This window comes from Lycorma delicatula, chromosome 1 (assembly GCF_047948215.1).
Source record: "Lycorma delicatula isolate Av1 chromosome 1, ASM4794821v1, whole genome shotgun sequence".
Classification (NCBI taxonomy): Eukaryota; Metazoa; Arthropoda; class Insecta; order Hemiptera; family Fulgoridae; genus Lycorma; species Lycorma delicatula.
The window spans coordinates 383,155,368-383,177,877 of record NC_134455.1 but is presented as its reverse complement, the minus strand read 5'-3'; the positions used below and the strand labels follow the sequence as shown (position 1 = coordinate 383,177,877).

The 22,510-nt window shown below is 31.1% G+C and overlaps 1 protein-coding gene across 1 annotated transcript; it reads right to left on the bottom strand.

The window, feature by feature from the left end:
- Window positions 1–7,712: 7,712 nt before the first annotated feature.
- On the bottom strand, window positions 7,713–22,450 carry NHP2 (NHP2 ribonucleoprotein). Its single transcript, XM_075353754.1, has 3 exons — window positions 22,036–22,450; window positions 17,144–17,228; window positions 7,713–8,336 (listed from the first exon to the last, which is right to left on the bottom strand). Exons 1-3 carry the CDS (start codon window positions 22,202–22,204, stop codon window positions 8,102–8,104), a joined length of 489 nt encoding a protein of 162 aa, XP_075209869.1. The 5' UTR covers window positions 22,205–22,450; the 3' UTR covers window positions 7,713–8,101.
- Between the last annotated feature and the right edge of the window lie 60 nt (window positions 22,451–22,510).

Here is a 22,510-nt window from a genome sequence, read left to right as displayed (position 1 = left end):
TCATTGATATAGAAATAGGATCACCTCCACTGGTACAATAATTAATATAATTATTATTGTATGGTCAGGAAATATTATTAGTTGTTCTAAAATTGGACTAGCTTACGATCCTTTAGTTATTTCAAAGTATGCTGTTGGAAGTCAACAACACTTTACATTGATCTGGTGTAGCACCAATGAATGCGACACATTACTATCTTGAGGGTCATTTAATAGAATTAATTATTGTTTTTCCAACTGCTAGTTGCTCCTATATCCACCAGAATGAATATATTTAAGGAATTGAAAAGAAAAATGTGCAAAAGAAGAAAATAATAATTATTCATCCTAACAAATATGAGTACTTTCTGAATCAAGAAGTTTTATTTTTATGGACAGGAAAACTGCATCATAAATATCTGTTTAAAAGACCATACAGTAAGTATTTAAAATTTGTAAAAACCAAAAACTTTATTCTGACTAACAAGCTCAGAAAGTAGTATCTGTACAAGAAAAAGCTTCTAATTTCCACGAGTTGGTACATGTAAGTGTAGCAAAGCAATGCAAGCTCATCAAAGCTAATGATTACCCTGATATTAAAGATATTGGTATGCCTTGTAACTCAAAAAAATTGATTGATGTTTACTTGTTATACACCTGGATCAAACTAGAGAGAGCTTGAAGACCTTTTGTATTTCAACAATGATATATTAACTGATGACGTGGATTGTGCTTATGAATAGGATTTTATAATTAAGTTTTTAGTGGAAAGTGAACATTTTTTGTTTTGTCAATATCTTATATATATATATTTAAGGTAAATTTCATAAGAAAGATCCTCCTTATTGCAATGGGTACTATGACTCGACTTTCTGACAAAGATACGTCAGAAAATTTTGATGTATCTTTGCGCTTCACATCCTCCACACCCCAAAACCACCATCAGCTCAAAAGTTTATATATACATATATATATTTCACTTTCTTGTGAATACGATAACTGCTGTAATTTTGCGCCAAACACTTTCAAATTGTTCCTTAAAAAATAACTTGTCCCAAAATCTCGGTTGAGTTCGTTAACAGCCAAAATAAGATGATGGGGGGCTTTTTCGAAAATAGAAAATATCGCTATAAATTTCTTATTAGGTAAAATATCAAATTCGTATAAAGTTCCAACTTTCTTATTAAGTAAAATATCGAATTCGTTTAAAAGTTCCTACTATTCTTTGGATAAGGACCTAAAACTTATCTAAGTAAAACTTTTTGATATCACCAACCATTGGCCCAGAAGGTAGAAAAATGGGGTTTCGAAGACAAACAAATCATACCTCCCTTAACAGGCACAGTATCAAATTGGTTTAAAATGGTAGTTAGTCCTCTAATTATTATCTAAAACTTTTGTCTGAAACAATTTATGATATGAGCAACCCTTACGACAAGGGATGACCAAAATGTTGCTGTAATTGTAAGAAGATTGGGCTTGTCGTATGTTAAACATTTAAAACTTTTTTCACATGCAACCACTGTTGTATTGAGTACATTTGAAGTTTTTCTTAACTTTAAGGTGGAAATCTTTTTTATCCCCTATTTACACTGGTGAAATCTACCTCCGTCTTCCGATGTGCCGAAAGGGATTTTTTTTTTAAGTTTTTTGTTAGCATTATAATAATTGTAATTTTATCATAAGATATTCTTCTTTTCAGCTGACATCTTGGAATATTATAAAGAAAATTCTTCTATTACATTATTAAATTAAAATGAGCAATACACTTTCTAAGAGTATTTTTTTATTTATTTATAGAAACTTCATTTGATTTTTCTTGTAGCTATGTTATAATAATAAAAAAACCAATACGTACTAATATTCTCATGTAATTTTGTATTTTTAATATAAATGTTTGATAATCATCTTATAATACATTCATGATAAAAACTTTTATCAGGAGTCTTTTAAATAGTCATCTTTTAGTTTTGTTTCCTTAATTTACACAAATATTTTTGTTAAAATGGCTAATACAAATATTATTGTAATTTAGTATCTTTTTGTAATTATATTTTTTCAGCAAGGTCGTAATTGGAATGTATTACTGTTAAGGTCATCATTGTAACAAAAATTAAATATTTTTTAAATTTAGTAATTTAGTTGTCATTACTTTTGAATTTTTACTAAAATATTTTTTTCAGAAAAGTCATAAATCTTACTTTATTGCATTTCAAAACTACAGTCCCAATATGTACTGTTCTATAACTGTCTAACTTAATACTGGCCAAGTGACTTTTATTTCCCTTATTTATTTTTTACAACTTCAATATTTTTGACACAGGTGTTGCAAAATGAAATAAAATGACATTTTGATCTCATAAAAGTTATGTCTTTGATTAAGTGAAAGTATAAAGTAATGACAGTATTTTTTGCATTTCCTGTACAATTTATAAAAATAGGAGTTAGTCAATATTGTAATTTAGTTACTCAAATAGTAACAATAAATACACTGATAGACAAAAAAAAAAGTTTTCTAATGTTTCTCTAAGTGTGATACCATTTCTTGAATTGCTTTTTTTGAATACATTACAGATCTGTAAATATAATCTTTCTATCACCCTTAGTTTTAAATAAAATTATGCTTCAAAAAAAATTAAGGGAGAATATAGTTAAAATTTGTAAATTTATAATTTTGTATGGCCAAACCTGTATTAGAATGATTTCGCTGATGATTTTCGTTTATAAACAGTCTCCGGCACATCCTGAATTAATGTTCAACAGTAATCAGCAAGCATGTTAGTAATCCATTTCCCTTTATAGCGGCTTTCTATTACTGAAATGTCTTGGTGGAAATGTTCACCGTGTTCGTCACTTACAACTCCAAGGTTGTCTGGGAAAAAATCCAGGTGTGAGTGGAGGAAATGTATTTTCAGACATATTACATCCCATAGCTCTGTATGAAGTAAGAAGTTGATTAATAATATTGTGGTAAATGTTGGATTTTTGTTTGCTGAAAAAACTTTTGCAAACATCTTTAAATGAAGCCCAAGCTGCACTTTCTATACTATTTAACATTGAGTTTAAATACATCATCTTTGACCAACTCTCTTATTTGAGGACCAACAAATATTCCTTCTTTAATTTTTCCTTCACTTACATTCGGAAATTTCTGCCTGATGTAAAAAAATCTAGGATTATCCTTATTCATTGCTTTTACAAAATTTTTCATTAGTCCACTTGATATGGAGAGGGGGTAAAAATATTTTTTTGGGTTCAAAAAAGAGCTTGAGTAATATTTTTCCCATTTGGAGTTAAGTTGTCTCATTTCTTCCACTCTTTGGTAACATGTTTATCCCTAGCTCAGCTGTCTCATTTGCAAAGAAAACACATGTACTTAGTGTAGCCTAACTGCATGCCTACTAAAATAGCTATAACATTCAAAACACCACATATGTTCCAGCTATATTTTTTATAAATTAATTTTTCAAGAATGTCTTTCATCACATCGTATGTCTTTTTCAAATTAATACCATAAGTGAGTGGTATTGAAGGATATTTGTTACCGTTGTGTAGTACAACCATTTTTAAACTATACCTGGACAAATATAAAAGTAAGGCTGGGGAATATATAATAAGGTTTATGAACTTATCCTAAGTGCAACATAAGCTCATCAATATTTGTGAAATAAACCAAATTATTTTCATCAATCAAGTACTGAGAAAGTTCTTTTTGTCAGCTTCGAAAGCCTACATTTTTTTTTTTTAAGTAAATTCCACTTTGCAGTCTTCATCATAACAGTTCAGCTTGAATTTTTGATAAATTTAAATTCTTAACTAAGACATTTACTTCACCTTGTGATATAAGATGTGGCTTATTGGAAGATAATTCTAAATCAAAAGCATTGTTGTCTTCTTCAGTACTGCCTAACTCTTCATCACTGCTTTCAAAACATACATTCGCAGATGGCTCATGAACTGGAGGTACGAGCCTGATTGCAGTTTGCAATGAAGGCTATTTTACAGTACGTTTAAATTTTTTAGAAATTCCAGACACACTTGTTAAACAAAGGTAAAAATCGGTTATATGGTCCTTTGGTTCACACCAAACCATAGGTACACCAAATGACAAAGCCTTCCATGTCCCTTTCAACCACCCTCTTAAATATACAGAGCAGTTAATGTTTACTATATGAGGAGCCCACGTCTTATCCTGATCATCAATTTTACACTAAAAGTACAAGTGATATTCTTTTCTAATTAAAATTTTCTATTTTATTTTATGGTAGACTCAACGCAGACAAAACAAAAGGCATCCACATCATTTACACAATTTTGAGGCATTATGACACTGCACTGTTAACAAATTTAAGACAACAATAAGACTGAACAAAATTAATTCATTCCTGAGTTCAGTGCTAAATACAAACAACACAGCTGTTTTCAGCTACATGTTTTGACCGCACAGACATGATTAATCTTGTCCATGAATGCTCACTCTTCAGTATTAGATAAGTGTCATATAATATGTGACATGATATGGTTTAATTATTTGTCTAGTATTGTTTATTTATAGCTTACAAATTATGTTAACAAAGTTAAACAATAAAAAATGAGCTAACAAAATACAATATAGGAGCTTAAACTGCCAACTATATGATGAAAAATGAAAAAAATCCTTCAATTAAAATTTAAATATTTTTTCAAAAATGGTGGGTAATAGAAAGATTCTGAGTTTATATTTGTTTTCAGCATCAAAAGACAGATTAAAATCATGTATTGCATGTTAGGAAACAAAAATTATGTTTATCACACAAAACGTGTATGATTAACATAACATAAAATAATAAAAAGGTAAATAAATAAGTTAAAAACCAATAGTTCAAAAAACACTGCAATTTTTATTGAAAAATAAAAAGATAAAAATAAAATTCACAAATGGATAGTCCATATGTAGGCTTACAAAACGCTCGGACAGTCCTGGTTTTACAGTGTTGCCAGGGTTTGAGAATTTTATGACTAACAAATTTTTTTAAATTTTAGATCTATATGTTCAACATTGCATTTTTAAACATTCTCTTATGGCCATGAATCTCTCAACCGACCTTGGAGCAAGCACTGATGTCGATTTTTATGGCGGTGTGGCTGCTGGTTTCACCACAACGTTTTACTTAGTCATTAGGCAACACAACAGGGGCAATGTGTTTATGTTGTTTTTGTGTGTGAAGTAACTCGTCTACATGCTTCTGATAATTTTATCTCTATTTGTTTTTTGTCTCATTAATTAGCAATGGGCAAAAGAAAACGCGTGTTTAATGTTAACCTGCAATAGGAATACAAATTTTTGAAATTGTGTAAGGACAGTAACAATGAGCACGTTTATTGCGCACTATGTACTGGAGAATTTTCTGCTGCACATAAAGGAAAGGATGCTATTGAAGACCACGTGAAAACAGCTAAACATAGTAGTGCTACTAATGCTACTGCTTCAGCAAACATAAGAGATTTTTTTAAAGCCAAAGATGGGAATAACAATAACAGTGATCTGGAGTGTGCTGCTAAAGAAGCTACATTTTCATACCACACTGCTAGACACAAACTCAGTTTCAAAACGTGAGACTGCACATCTAAACTGGTTAAAAAGTTATACGACCCAAAACCTTCATCTGCTAGAACCAAAAGGAATTATTGTTAATGTTATTTCGCTATTTATATTTGATAATGTGTTATGTTCTTTGGAAAACATTAATTATGTAACAGTGACGATGGTTAGACCAAACAGAAGTGAGGTAAAACTTGTTCCGATTGTTGTAAGATATTTCAGTCTGGAGGAAGGAATTGATAAACGTTTAAATTTTAATGAAGTGTCAGGTGAAACTGCTCAAATTTTGACTCGTTATCTTTTACAAAGTGTGAAAAAATACTAACTTGAAGAAAAGTTGATTTGTTATACTGCTGATAATGCCAACAGTAATTTTGGTGCTATGAAGAGAAGAATAAAAATGTGTTCAGAAAAGTTCAAAGTGATTTGGATAGACCTATTTTAGGAATGGGTTGTTCAGCACACATTCCTAAATTCAATATACAATTCAGTACAAACAGAATGTGATTCTCGACCCCTGGACATAGAAGTTATTGTTATAAAAATGTATAAATATCTTCACATATCTTCATATCTTATGTATAAATATCTTCACAGTAAGAGTAACGAAACTTAAAAGAGTTCTGTGATGAATTTGTGGAAACAGATTACAAAAAAGTATTATCTCATAGCAGCAAATAGTTCCTTAGTTTGTTACCTGCAATAGAAAGAATTCTTTCATTTTTGATGGTCTAAAATTCATACTTCTTATCTTGTGACAAATTCCCAAAATTATTGTTTGATTTTTTGAAAATTTAGAAAGCGAACTGCTTTTGAAATTTTTATATGGTACATTAGTTATTTAACAATGTAGTTCTGAAATTGGAAGCTAATTCTATCATAGCAACAGCAGCATTTCAGACATATTCTGAATTAATTTGTCAACTTCAGAAAAGAAAAATCCACAAATTTACACCATCTCCTGCCAAAGAATTGCTATACACTCTAAAAGAAAACGATAATGTTCAGGAACAAAAATACTTCTCAAGTGTAGAAACTTTTTGTAATAATAGTATTCAATACTTGGAGTTGTGGAGAACCAGTTTTGATAAAGTTAGTAAGTTTCAGTGGATAAATTTACGAACTGAAATTGTCTGGCTGATTTAGAAGAGAGTGCACAAGTTGTTAATGAAATTATAAAAGATTCCATAAATACTGGTGACCTATTTGATGAATGTACATTGTTGAACCAGGTAATTCAAAACCAAAGGGTAGGTTGTGGTTCAAGTTCTGAAAAAGTACCAGATACTATTGATGGGAAGTGGAAAACAATTTTTAAGGTGTTTCAAAAGACTGATATTTCATGTTGCAATATTTCTAAAACGGTTGAATTTGCGATGTCTTTGCCTGGGACATCTGCTCCAGTTGAGAGTTTTTTCAATTATGGGGAACATTTGGTCTGCATAAAGGGGTAGACTTTCAGTATTTTCTGTTAAACATCTGCTAAATGTTAAAATTAATTTAGAACTTTCTTGTTGTGAATTTTATGGTGTAATTAAAACAAAAAACCATTTTTCAAAAAAGTCATGTATAGTGAAAAATACAACAGAATAAATAAAGTTTAATGTTTCAGTAAACTGTTAAGATTTTTAAGTCATTTTAAAAATTTGTCCTCGGTTGGATCCAAAAAAATAAGGTAAGCCTATCCATATGGGGAATTATGACCATTTTTAGAAACTAACTTAGAAACTTTAGAAACTTTTAGCTTGGGCTGTCTAAAGCAGGTAGGTTATTTTTTGTAATAGTGATTTTATAAGTAATGGTATAAGTAAATGGTTCATTTTTTCTAGTTTGCATTTACTAACAAATTTCATGAAATTTGAAAATTTAAACACGTACTAGTTTACATTATTTTGATTACAAATTTAATCAAACATTTGAAATTATGTAAATTATTTATATACCAAGGTCCTCTCTTCACAAAACATTTAATTCCTTACAATAAAAACTGATTATTTTAAATTATAAAAGTTAAGATTTTATTCAATTATAAAAATAAGTAATAAACATATAATTATCTAAATTTGTTATGTTCAAACATTATTTTTGTTTATATAACTTATTTATATAGGTATAAATAATGACTTATTTTTTATTAATAAAAAATTGACACTTTTTATTTTTAATCAATAAGTTTTAATAAAATGAAAAATTGTTACAAAGAATGAAAGTTAAACTATTATTTATATTAATTAGAAACAACCAACCAACAACTGTTCAAAAATATAAAAAATATAAAACTAGGTAGATTTCAAGTGTAAAAAATCACTAACATAAATTGAGAAATCAATAAAACTCAATATTAAATACAGAAACAGAAAAAACATTATTTGTACTGGTAATTTTAAAAATAACTAAGAAAATGAAAAAAAAGTTTGCATGTAGTGCAAGTGAGAAGAAAAAGGCTAGCTCATAAAACTTTTTGGCTGTACAGGTTTATCCAAATAAAGGTTCATATAAGTTAATGTACTGATAATTCTATTAAACAAAAACAAGATAATATTATAATGGCAATGGAAGTAACTTTACTTTTTCCCAAACTGTATCATATAATTCTTGATATTCCTTCTTAGGGTTTATAAGAGCAATAATAGGTCCATGATTAGCAATTCCCATAGCAGAACCTATGTCATTTCTAGTTGGTACATAACAGTAAGGCAAACTATTATCTTCACAAAGAATTGGTATATGCATTATTACATCCATTGGAGTTACATCACCAGCAATAATGACTATCCTGAAAAAATGCCCAAAAAAAAAAAAAAGTAAAACATATTCTTAACAATTAAATTATTTTTTATAAGAGATTGCTGCTTGTTACATTATTTACAACATTCAAAAAGCCTTTCTATAATGATCGAGTGAGTGCAGATCTGCACCTGCTTCTCATGCACTACGGCTTCTGTGATTAACAATGTATACACACATCAATCCTATGCAACGCCTGCTTTGTTGTCTTTTACAGCTTATGAGGTCTGTTCAGAAAGTAACCAAATTTCATTATCTAATGTTTATTATTAATTTTACAGATTATTGGTCCTTGTCCCCTTCAAAGTATTCACTTCCCCTATTCACACACTTTTCCTAGCAGTGTGTCCACTTCACGAAGCAGTCCAGGATAGTTTCATTAAAAGTGGCCTTTAAAGGTTCATGATGAATTTGCTTTAATGTCATCGTAGTCTCAAAACGGCATCCTTTCATCACCGATTTTAATTTTGAAAAGAAAAATTGCAAGGAGCCATGTCTGGTAAGTAGGGGGGTCTGAGAGTCATCTGATTTTTGGCACAAAACTGACAAATTGACAAAGCTGAGTGTGCGGGTGCATAATCGTGATGAAGGAACTATGAGTTGTCTCACTTTTTACAGGCTTTTTCACGTAACCATTGTAAAACACCTTGAAGGTATGTAAGGTTCACTGTTTTACATTGAGGCAAGAATTCAAAATACACAACTTCATTAAAATTGAAAAAAAAAACAAACAGAGAGCATCACTATGACATTGGATCAAGACTGACGTGGTTTCTTGGGGTGTGGAGATCCTTTGCCGATCCATTGTGATGATAGAACTTTTGTCTTCATGTCACAACCGGAAACCTAGCTTTCATCTCCCATTATGATCCTTTGCATGAACGTTTCATCATTGGCTTGTTCAAGAAGTTGCTGACAAATGTCCACTTGATGTTCTTTCTGCTCTTCGGTCATGAAATGAGGAACAAACTTTGCTGCAATTTGATGCATTTAATTTTTCAATCAAAATGTCCAGCATGATCCAATCAAGATGCTAACCTCTTCTATAAGTTCTCTGACAATCAATTGGCGATTCGCATGCACCAGATCATTGATTTTCTGAATGTGGGTTCATCAGTTGACACTGATGAGAAAATCGAAGGCCTTAATGGTTGAGGGTCATCTTCAATCAACTGACGACCACTTTTAAATCATGAAAACCATTTGTAACGACATATGACCCAGAGCATCATCTCCGTAAGTTTGTTTCAAAAGTTGAAACGTTTCTGTGAAAGTTTTTCCCAGTTTCATGCAAAATTTTATGTTATGTTATGTATCATTGCTCCTGAAAATTTGCACGTTACAAAAACTGCTACTAACACTTAAACATGTTGCAAATAACAATAACACAAAAACTAAATGAGATATCATAATTCAAGAACATGTGATTACAGAGAAGGTTATGCAGAATACAATGCCGCCAACCGCACATTACTAAATATTTCTGTTGGTGCGTAATTAAAAATGTTCGGTTATTTTCTGAACAGACCTTGTAATTGTTAGTTCAGTATTAGTTAGATGTGAGGAGCATCTTAATAATACATTAAAGATCAAAGAATTAAAATTGTTAACAAGTATACAGATTATTTTCAAACAAAAATTTAAAAAAATTTTTTCCCAAAATTTCTTACCACACTGACATTGTGCAAATTTAATTAATAAATTTCAGAATATTAGCTCTGTTTAAATATACAGAGATGTCCAAAAATTTTCATTTTTAAAATTCTCAAGTTTTAAACAACATAGCGCTGCTCTTCTTTATATCATTAATGAAATTGGCAGTGGCAGAAGAAAGGGTAGGTTTTTTGGAGTCAAAACATTTTAACATTTTCATTGCCCGGAAAAAAACATTAACAAAACAAAAACTAACACTAGATTAGCACTAAAATATGAAAACCAAAAAACTTACAAGTAGTAACACAGCTAACATATTAAAAAATTACTTATAACTACCATCACAAATGGAATCTTAAAAATAAGAAAGGTTTTTTAAAAAGAAAACCAAAATATATATATATATATATATATATATATATAAAATACAAAATTAAAACAAAATAAAAATTAAGAAACTTCATGAAGAATGTAAAGGGTCCCTTCTTAGCTAACAAAAAAATTAAAGAAACAAGTTTTTTTTTTTTGTCTTCAGTCATTTGACTGGTTTGATGCAGCTCTCCAAGATTCCCTATCTAGTGCTAGTCGTTTCATTTCAGTATACCCTCTACATCCTACATCCCCAACAATTTGTGTACATACTCCAAACGTGGCCTGCCTACACAATTTTTCCCTTCTACCTGTCCTTCCAATATTAAAGCGACTATTCCAGGATGCCTTAGTATGTGGTCTATAAGTCTGTCTCTTCTTTTAACTAGCTTTTTCCAAATGCTTCTTTCTTCATCTATTTGCCGCAATACCTCTTCATTTGTCACTTTATCCACCCATCTGATTTTTAACATTCTCCTATAGCACCACATTTCAAAAGCTTCTAATCTTTTCTTCTCAGATACTCCGATTGTCCAAGTTTCACTTCCATATAAAGCGACACTCCAAACATACACTTTCAAAAATCTTTTCCTGACATTTAAATTAATTTTTGATGTAAACAAATTATATTTCTTACTGAAGGCTCGTTTAGCTTGTGCTATTCGGCATTTTATATCGCTCCTGCTTCGTCCATCTTTAGTAATTTTACTTCCCAAATAACGAAATTCTTCTACCTCCATAATCTTTTCTCCTCCTATTTTCACATTCAGCGGTCCATCTTTGTTATTTCTACTACATTTCATTACTTTTGTTTTGTTCTTGTTTATTTTCATGCGATAGTTCTTGCGTAGGACTTCATCTATGCCGTTCATTGTTTCTTCTAAATCCTTTTTACTCTCGGCTAGAATTACTATATCATTAGCAAATCGTAGCATCATTATCTTTTCACCTTGTACTGTTAGTCCGAATCTAAATTGTTCTTTAACATCATTAACTGCTAGTTCCATGTAAAGATTAAAAAGTAACGGAGATAGGGAACATCCTTGTCGGACTCCCTTTCTTATTAGGGCTTCTTTCTTATGTTCTTCAATTGTTATTGTTGCTGTTTGGTTCCTGTACATGTTAGCAATTGTTCTTCTATCTCTGTATTTGAACCCTAATTTTTTTAAAATGCTGAACATTTTATTCCAGTCTACGTTATCGAAAGCCTTTTCTAGGTCTATAAACGCCAAGTATGTTGGTTTGTTTTTCTTTAATCTTCCTTCTACTATTAATCTGAGGCCTAAAATTGCTTCCCTTGTCCCTATACTTTTTTTGAAACCAAATTGGTCTTCTCCTAACACTTCTTCCACTCTCCTCTCAATTCTTCTGTATAAAATTCTAGTTAAGATTTTTGATGCATGACTAGTTAAACTAATTGTTCTGTATTGTTCACATTTATCTGCCCCTGCTTTCTTTGGTATCATAACTATAACACTTTTTTTGAAGTCTGATGGAAATTCCCCATTTTCATAAATATTACACACCAGTTTGTATAATCTATCAATCGCTTCCTCACCTGCACTGCGCAGTAATTCTACAGGTATTCCGTCTATTCCAGGAGCCTTTCTGCCATTTAAATCTTTTAATGCTCTCTTAAATTCAGATCTCAGTATTGTTTCTGCCATTTCATCCTCCTCAACTTCCTCTTCTTCCTCTATAACACCATTTTCTAATTCATTTCCTCCGTATAACTCTTCAATATATTCCACCCATCTATCGACTATACCTTTCGTATTATACATTGGTGTAACATCTTTGTTTAACACATTATTAGATTTTAATTTATGTACCCCAAAATTTTCCTTAACTTTCCTGTATGCTCCGTCTATTTTACCAATGTTCATTTCTCTTTCCACTTCTGAACACTTTTCTTTAATCCACTCTTCTTTCACCAGTTTGCACTTCCTGTTTATAGCATTTCTTAATTTCCGATAGTTCCTTTTACTTTCTTCATCACTAGCATTCTTATATTTTCTACGTTCATCCATCAGCTGCAATATATCGTCTGAAACCCAAGGTTTTCTACCGGTTCTCTTTATTCCGCCCAAGTTTGCTTCTGCTGATTTAAGAATTTCCTTTTTAAAATTCTCCCATTCTTCTTCTACATTTTCTACCTTATCTTTTTTACTCAGACCTCTTGCGATGTCCTCCTCAAAAATCTTCTTTACCTCCTCTTCCTCAAGCTTCTCTAAATTCCACCGATTCATCTGACACCTTTTCTTCAGGTTTTTAAACCCCAATCTACATTTCATTATCACCAAATTATGGTCGCTATCAATGTCTGCTCCAGGGTAAGTTTTGCAGTCAACGAGTTGATTTCTAAATCTTTGCTTAACCATTATATAATCTATCTGATACCTTCCAGTATCGCCTGGCTTTTTCCAAGTGTATATTCTTCTATTATGATTTTTAAATTGGGTGTTGGCAATTACTAAATTATACTTCGTGGAAATCTATGATCCAATCGCTGATTGAACCATCGCAATAAGCAAGTGAGTTTCTGCTGCATCCCTAGCCACAAGGAAATTCTCGGCAGTGAACATGCAGATTCCGCAACTAAAGACGCATGTAGTCAACTCTCCTTCACCAGTCGTGTTACTACTTTATTAATTGTGTAAAACACACTCTTTGAACAAAATAGCAAGGTGACTAGACTCCTACAATAGATAACAAATTCCAACACATCAAAGATACTGTGTTTTCATGGAACTCTTCATGCAGAGAAATTTGCTTAGAGGAAGTGGCCCTCTGCCAAATGCAGTTAAGACATACCACAGCTACTCACGAGTATTTGATGTCAACAGAAAATGCATCACTATGCATACGATGCATCTGCTGCTTAACTGTGTGTCACATCTTTATGGATTGCATATGGTTTGCGACCTTATGTTACAGATTTTAATTATCAAGGAACATTTGCTGCATCCAAGGCAATGATGAAACATATTACACTGGGTATTATTGATATTTATAATACGAAGTATCAATATACTTAATAAAATTTAATATTATTTTTCTACTTATCCAATGATAAATGTTTGATTGTATTTGTTATTTGTGTAGTAACATTTAAACTAGTTATTTTCATTTTAGTTTTAATTGCATTATTATTATTATAGCTTTAATCTTGTTTCTTTCCTCCTCTATGAATCATGAGACCTTGCCGTTGGTGAGGGGGCTTGAGTGCTCAGGGATACAGAGTAGCTGGACCGAAGGTGCAACCATATCGGAGAGGTATCTGTTGAGAGCCAGACTAAGGAATAATTCCTGAAAGAGGGCAGCAGCTCTTTCAGTAGTTATTAAGGGCGCAGGTCAGGAGGACTTAAACGGCCATATCAACATCACTCAATCTTCTGAGTACTGCACAGCAGAAAGCAATGGAAAACTACAGCTGCTTTTTTCAAAGAAAATGACTGCATTTTTATAACAAAGGTGGAGGAGCCTTCATTGGTAAAATATTTCAAAGGTAAACTAGTCCCCCATTCAGATCTCCAGGTGGGGACTACTAAGGAAGGGGTCATCAGAAAATTAAAAAATAACATTCTACGAGTCAGAGCGTGGAAAGAAGTCTAAAAAAGGTTGGTAGGTTTAAAAATTTAAAGAGGGAAATGGATAGATTAAATGTAGATGTAGAAGGAATTACTGAGGTTTGGTGGGAAGAGGAAATGATTTTTGGTCAGGTGATTTTAGAATTAACACAGCTTCAAATATAGGGCAGGCAGGAGTAGGTTTTGTAATGAACAAGAAGACAGGGAAGAGAGTAAAGTACTTCAAAATGCTTAGCGACACAATCATTGTAATAAGGATAAAATCAAAACTTAAGCTGACAACGATTGTTAACGTCTATATGCCTACAAGTGCTTAAGATGATGATGATGATGAGATAGAGTATGTATATGAAGAAATTTATGAAGCAATTAAAACACATAAAAGGGGATAAAATTTAATAACAGTCGAAGATTGGAATGCAAGCACTAGAAAAGGCAAGGAAGGAAATATTGAGGATAAATATGTACTGGGCAAAAGGAATGAAAAAGGAGACTGATTTATACTGTTTTAAAAATAATAATAGAAGAATATACACATGGAAAAAGCCACATGATACTGCAAGGTATCAGATAGATTATATCATGGTTAAGCAAAGATTTAGAAATCAACTCATCAACTGCAAAGCTTGCCTTGGAGCAGATTGATAGCGACTATAATTTAGTGATAATAAAATGTAGATTGGGATTTAAAAACCTGAAGAAAAGGTGTCACATGAATCTGTGGAATTTAGAGAAGCTTGAGGAACAGGAGGTAAAGAAGATTTCTGAGGAGGACATTGCAAGAGATCTGAGTAAAAAATATAGAAAAAGAATGGGAGAATGTTAAAAAGCCAATACTTAAATTAGCAGAAGTAAACTTAGGCGGAACAAAGAGAACTGGTAGAAAACCATGGATTTCAGACAATATACTGCTGTTGATGGATGAACATATAAAATATAAGAATGCTAGTGATGAAGAAAGTAAAAGGAACCATCAACAATTAAGAAATACTATAAATCAGGAAGTGCAAACTAGCGAAAGAAGAGTGGATTAATGAAAATTGTTCAGTAGTGGAAAGAGAAATGAACATTCGTAAAATAGTGGAGCATACAGGAAAGTTTAGGAAAATCTTGAGGTACATAAATTAAAATCTAATAATGTGTTAAACAAAGATTGTACACTGATTTATAATACAAAAGGAAAGGTCGATAGGTGGGTGGAATATATTGAAGAGTAATATGGAGGAATTGAATAAGAAATTGGTATTATGGAGGAAGAAGTGGAAGTCAAAGAGGATGAAAGGGGAGAAACAATACTGAGATTTGAGTTTAAGAGAGCATTAAAATATTTGAATGGCAGAAAGGCTTCTGGAATACCTGCAGAATTATAGCATATTGCAGGTGAGGAAGCGATAGATAGATTACACATACTGGTGTGTAATATTTACAAAAAAGGGAAGTTCCATCAGACTTCAAAAAGAGTGTTATAGTCATGGTACCAAAGGAAGCAGGAGCAGATAAATGTAAAGAATACAGAACAATTAGCTTAGCTAGTCATGCATTAAAAATCTTAACTAGATTTCTGTACAGAAGAATTGAGAGGAGAGTGGAAGAATTGTTAGGAGAAGACCGATTTGGTTTCAGGAAAAGTTTAGGGACAAGGTAAGAAATTTTAGCGCTCAGATTAATAGTAGAAGGAAGGTAAAAGAAAAATGAACCAACATACTTGGCATTTATAGACCTAGAAAAGGCATTTCATAAAGTATACTGGAATAAAATGTTCAGCATTTAAAAAAAATTGAGGTTCAAATACAGAGATAGAAGAACAATTGCTAACATTTACAGGAATCAAACAGCAAATTAATAATTGAAAAACATATGAAAGAAGCCATAATAAAAAAGGGAGTCTGACAAGGATGTTCCCTATCCCCATTACTTTTTAATCTTTACATACAACTAACAGTTAATGATGTTAAAGAACAATTTAGATTCTGAGTAAGAGTAAAAGGTAAAAAGATAAAGATGCTATGATTTGCTGATGATATAGTAATTCTAGCTAAAAGTAAAAAGGATTTAGAAGAAACAATGAATGGCATGGATGAAGTCCTACGCAAGAACTACCGCATGAAAATAAAAAAGAACAATACGAAAGTAATGAAATGTAGTAGAAATAACAAAGATGGACCACTGAATGTGAAAATAGGAGGAGAAAAGATTATGGAGGTAGAAGAATTTTTTTATTTGGGAAGTAGAATTACTAAAGACGGACGAAGCAGGAGCGATATAAAATGCCGAATAGCACAAGCGAAACGAGCCTTCAGTTAGAAATATAATTTGTTTACATCAAAAATTAATTTAAATGTCAGGAAAAGATTTTTGAAAGTATATGTTTGGAGTTTTGCTTTATATGGAAGTGAAACTTGGATGATCGGAGTATCTGAGAAGAAAAGATTAGAAGCTTTTGAAATGCGGTGCTATATAAAAATGTTAAAGCAATTTGGCATATCTAAATAACTATGAAAACACTAATCTAATTTGAAGGAATTCTACAGCAAAATTTCTTCTGAAAGTAGTAAAAGGTAGGATCTTTGAATTTTCACTCTAAAATAGTCTCAGTTATGGAAACAAAACAGTTTTTTGATGGCAAATATTTACAGTGTAAAATTAAATGGGTTAAAACTGGTGTATCAAATGCAAAAATCTGACAATCTATTTCAGAGTTACTGATCCTCAAGCTCAGCACCATGTAATATTTATTCGAATGGTAATAATTAATTTTTTTCAAAATCAATTTACGTTTTTTTGAATCAACAGTTTTCCAGTTAGCTATTTTTAAACTAATAGTTATTTCATTCAGGGATGGCTATTTTTATAATTATATTTAATTTCAGTAATAGATTAATTATGTAATAATATAATTTACTTAGTTTCATATGAATATAAGCTATATTAATTACTTTTGATTTGCTGTGTAAAAAAATTAAAAACAACCATCATGATGTAGATGAACTGATACTTGTAAATGAAATTATGACTACGTTCTACATTCAGAAAAAAAATAAGTATATAATTCTTACAAGAAAATGACTAATATGTGCCATGTTTTATGAGCAGCAATGTACAATAGTAGTTGCAAAAATTTAACAAATTTCAGAGTAAACTTACATTCCACTAACACGAAAGTGATATTAGAGTTTAAACTTACCCTTTTTCACCAAGTTTAATTCTTTTTTGTACATTTTTCAAACCAAACCTGAGACCTCCTGATATTTTAGATGTATTTATCTTTGCTAGAAACAAAAGTCAGAAGTGAAAGTACACAGTACATATATGTTACAAGTAAGCATACTACTTAACTAATTTTTATGCAGAATCCAGAATTCTTCAAATGTATAGTTAGGTATCTAAATAGCAAGGACTGCTGGTTGAAGTGTGATTATTACAAAGTAATGGATTTACTGGTTTTTGTTTCTGCTGTAGCAGACACAAACAGCAAACTGCAATGACACCCTTATTGGTTCCATCTTATTACTTTGTGCCAATTAATTTCAGGTGTGTATAAGTTTTCAGGCTGAGGGGTATATCTGTAACCAGCCTTTATGGATTATCATTTCAAGAGTAAAAGAAGTTTCCAATTTGACTATAGTTTTGTCCAGTACACTAGATATGTTACGGGTTGCTGGGACACAACTGGTGGAGCTGTCTCTTAACAATGGGCATCCTCCTCTTATATATATATATATACATACCCCTGAATTCAAAAATACAAAAATCTACATTGCAAAAAATTCTGATAGTACACTATGTGAATACTGGCCTCTATTTGACTTTTTGTATTTCCAATAGTTTAACTGATAACTGTTTAATTTTTGTAGTGATAATTTGGATTGTGTGCTAGAATAGATTGATACTATTAAATTAAAAAAAAAAAATTGATGTATGAGATACTGGGGAGATTCACAAAAATTCTACACATGCCTTTTCTTGGTCTAAAAATAATATCATTGGAAGTAAGTTTCATAAACCTCCACTCCAGACTTATTAAAAAATGGTACATTATGCACCAAATCTATAATGATAGCCATTAATGCAAGAGTGCATTAATGACCATTATAGAAAGTTGCACAATGCACTTTTTCAATGGCGAGAAAATACTGGGATTATTGATTTAAATTGATAATAGAATACATTGTTTACAGAATATTTTTAAAATTTTTCAAAAAATATATTTCTGTGGCATTGGGTTATTAGTTAAAACTGCCTTTTCTAAAATCATATCTATCAGTGTAAGACATTTCTTCTTCAATTTGACATAATTAACAAAAGGATGAACTATGCAATATAGAAATTTAGTTATCTATCAGTGCACTTTCAAACAGCCACTCAGTTTCCCATACCCCTCTAACATTTTATGAAACGTACATAAACAAGAACTGGTCATATACTTCATGAACATTAGGTGAGTATAAACATCCTTTGTGACAATATTGGCTTCTTACCAGGGATTATTATTATATGGCCCTCGGTTCAGGGAAAACTGACATGTGTAAACAGTTTCTTTGAACACAGATGCCAAAAACCATCAGATGCAAAGTAAAGATATGTGTCTTGAAATGCTCTTACTTAGTTGAAGAACATAAACTGCTACTGAAGGTAATTTTCCACACCATAATGCAAGCCACTGAAAGTGACATAAATTCAGAAGTAAAGTAACTGATTTCTAAAGACTGACAGAACATATAGGTTTACTGATCAGTCAAGTCTGAAGACTCTTTCCATCTGATCACTCACTACAAAAAGTAAAACTAAGGATGGACATGTTTATCAGGTAAAACTGTGCCTTGTTATTACATTAATGTATTTATCACAATTAACAAATAAACAGTAATTATTAAGGGTTTTCTCAGTAACAAGCTCATACTATGAAACCTTTTATGCTGTAATAATAAAAACCTAAGGATATATTATATTCTTAAGGCCTGATGTTTTTTGGAAGATATCCTGTAGGAACATCTTAGGAAGTACCATCCAGGTAAATGGAAAGTTCACAATTTAAAAACAAATCCCATGTTTAATAAACTGGTTTCCCAACACTGCAATAGTTAAACAATGTTTACAGTATGTGTCAAACACCAAAAACATTTCTTTAAACAGGTAACATTTTACAAACCAATAGATGAGAAAATATGTTTTATTCCAGATTGGCATTTTTTTATGTATTCCTGATGTAAATAACAATTTATTTGAAGATAACCCAAATAAATGAAAGAATTACATAAAGAAAAGATCACATTTTTGTTGTCTTTCTGAGTAATGTCATTTCAACTTACCATATACTTTTTAAAATAAACTTTAAGTTTGTGCATGGAAACAGCACACTCCCATACACAGGTTTAAGAGTTTTGTAGCACATGAAAAATGCCATGCCTGACCTTGATTAAAGCGTGAAACTTTCAGGATGAAATACTGAGATGCAACTTCACTACAATAAGATTGGTAATGGTTTTAATTATAAAAAAATTCTATTAAAAGGGCTAGGAATTCTGGCCAATTAAAAACAGAAAATAATTCACAGTGAGGATAAAATTTATACTGCCGGTAACTTATAAGTACAGACCTCATACCTGTCCAACTATCTGAATTTCCTAGAAACATTTGAAAATATTTTCTCGCTTTCTTACCTAATAGCCAAATTATCACCCATCTTACCACATTTATGCTGATAAAAGATTTAAGTTATAATAAAATCAGTAAATATATTGATAATAAACATTAATATGTAAAACCTAACAATATAAGGATGAATGAGGATTCATTTACATTCAAAATCATATGTTATAATAAGATGTTAATGCTATTCTATTCTAAATATTAAATATCATACACATTTAGATCATGATAAGCTAGAATTTTGATGTATGAGGTTTTATTTTTATATTTGAAAATGATTAGGTTCTATTTTACTACAATTATACCTTTTGTTAACCAAGCATACATGTGCTAATTTCAACCTAAATTATAACTATACTTATATTATTACACTTTTCTTACGGCATTCATAACCTATCTTGTAATTTAAAGTTCATAAATAGCAAATTTTAAGAAAAATATTATTATTATGGAATAATATTAACACTTTTCTAGTCTTCTTGATGAACATTTAAATTATCTATGAAAATCTAAAATCATGTAAATTAGTGGACTAATCAAAATATAATGTAGTGCAATGTAACTGATTTTTTTTCTTTTACAGCAATCATCCGATTAATGTGGTATGAAATACAATTATTCACACAACATAATAATTTTTATCTGTATTGGGTATACAAAAAAGAAAATTGGGGTTTTAATCTTTTATACTCTTGGGTGTACAGGGTTGACTTAGGCTCGAATCAAAAAGAAAAAGGACAGTTTTAATTCTGTACTTGGCTATAGACTGATTCCCTATCTTTCTGCTTGAACAGCACCACTAGTAAAGATGGTGATTCCTGAACAGAAAGCCTTCAGTTTTACATTTTGCTAAATGTGAATTTGGAGTTATAATTCAATGCATTCTGTCAAAACTTTAATTGTAATCCACCAAGTGCCAGATTCATCGATGGCATAATCTGTTTGAAACGATCGGATGTCTGGGTAAAAAGAAGAGTATGGGACGAGTGAGGGTGTCCATAAAAAAATGCTAGTGATGACAGTATGGAATGTTTTAAAGAAACGCTTACAGATGTGTCCAACCATTTTACAGCTGTTACAAGCTTTGAAGCTGTGAAGAATGAAGCAACTTTCTTCATTGTATTATATTTAGTAACGCGTTAATATTTCATCTTATTGAAAAGTTAGCACACATAATGTTGCATCTGAGGGTCAGAAAACCTCCCATACACTCTTACAATGAAAAAAGGAGTACCCAAAATTTACTGTTTTCTGTTCAATATCCTGACAAAAAGTTTATGGACTGTTTTTTTTTTTTTTTGCTGAAGCAAGCATATCAGAAGTTGCTTATTAGGATATTCTGGGTACATAGCTTTTTCCGGTACTTACATATTAACTCCACCGCAGCTACAGCTGCTGTTTAGGTTATGTTGACTTCGTGTACTGAAAAATCGTACGTATATCAAAATAACCTAACTAAATATAACCTACGATCGCTAACGTCTTACATATTAACGCCACTGCAGCTACAGCTTTATTTAAAAACAAAGTAGTCAATTGGATTTCGGTGGATTAACATTAATTGGATTTCGGTGCTATAACATTAAGGTCATATTATTAATAAGTTGTATATATTATGCAAATTTAATGTTAATTATAAGAGGTTGGCGAGCGAAGCGAGCGTAGGTTATATTTAGTTAGGTTATTTTGATATACGTACGATTTGTCAGTACACGAAGTCAACATAACCTAAACAGCAGCTATAGCTGCGGTGGTGTTAATACGTAAGTACCCTTTTTCCTAAACTGCAAAATAGATATGAGAATTTTTTCTAAAATGGCATACATAACAAGTATGGGATTGGTTGAATGATGTTTTCTTCCAACCGCTGAATTGGCTCGGAATGGACCCAATAACAAGAGCTTAAGTGGCCTCGAAGGTCATGTGATGTAACCATATGTGATTTTTTTTTCTTTTGGGGGTTTTATAAAGGATCTTACATGGGTGTCTCTGTTATCCAAATTTGGTCACAAAATTTTGAAGCAGCTGTCATTTCTATTACTACAGAAATGCTGGTTAAAGTATGGGACAAATTCTCCAACTGATTGGATGTATGCTGTATGACAAAACATGCTTACATTAATTTTATTTCTGATTAATTACTATAGTTAAAACTAAGATATTGGATAGGTTAAACCCATATATTTTTTTGTGTACACTCTGTATTATGTATATAACCATGCCAGCTTTATGAATTCAATCACAGAAAATAATATAATTACGAAACAAAGGCAAATTTAAAGAAGGGGTGTTTAAATGAAAATATGTGCCTAACAAAACAATTAGAAATTTCCTGAATAATCTTTACAAACAAACGATCAGTAAACAGAGTAACTGTAATTTATATTATTTTACGTAAAAACTGGTTACAGAAAAAAGATTTTTTACCTTTCTTAATCAATTTCAATATCTTTTTACACAATTTCTTCGGCGCCAACGGTTGTGCTATTGGAGTAACAAATTTTAGTTTATCTTCATATTCGAATTTACTAATATCGAGTTGGTTTCCGCATTCGGTTTCATCAGCTGGTTCTTGTTTAATTTCAACGTCAATCATTTTATTCAAGAATAAAAGTATACAGTTTAATATGAAAAAAACAAAACAAAAAACACGTGCAATACCTACTAATGGAAAATATAATGGTTATTACTCCCCCTCACACAGGGAGCTTTCAGATCAATACTATCGAAAGTCGATTCGATCAGTGTGTGAAATTCAATTTTACATGTAGATATATTTTCACAACTGTGTCTTCTGGAAATACAAAAGCCCTTAAGAACATATTATATTATATTTACACTTACTATTGAATTTACGACGAACAGCAATAATATTATGACAAATGAAGTGATATGTTTTATC

Coding starts and splice junctions, on each gene's coding strand:
- NHP2 (XM_075353754.1), bottom strand. CDS start 22,204: ATGATTGACGTTGAAATTAAACAAGAACCAGCTGATGAAACCGAATGC. Junction 17,229..22,035: donor ATTGAAATTGATTAAGAAAG/GTAAAAAATCTT, acceptor TTTTGTTTCTAG/CAAAGATAAATACATCTAAA. Junction 8,337..17,143: donor ATTAAACTTGGTGAAAAAGG/GTAAGTTTAAAC, acceptor GCATTTTTTCAG/GATAGTCATTATTGCTGGTG.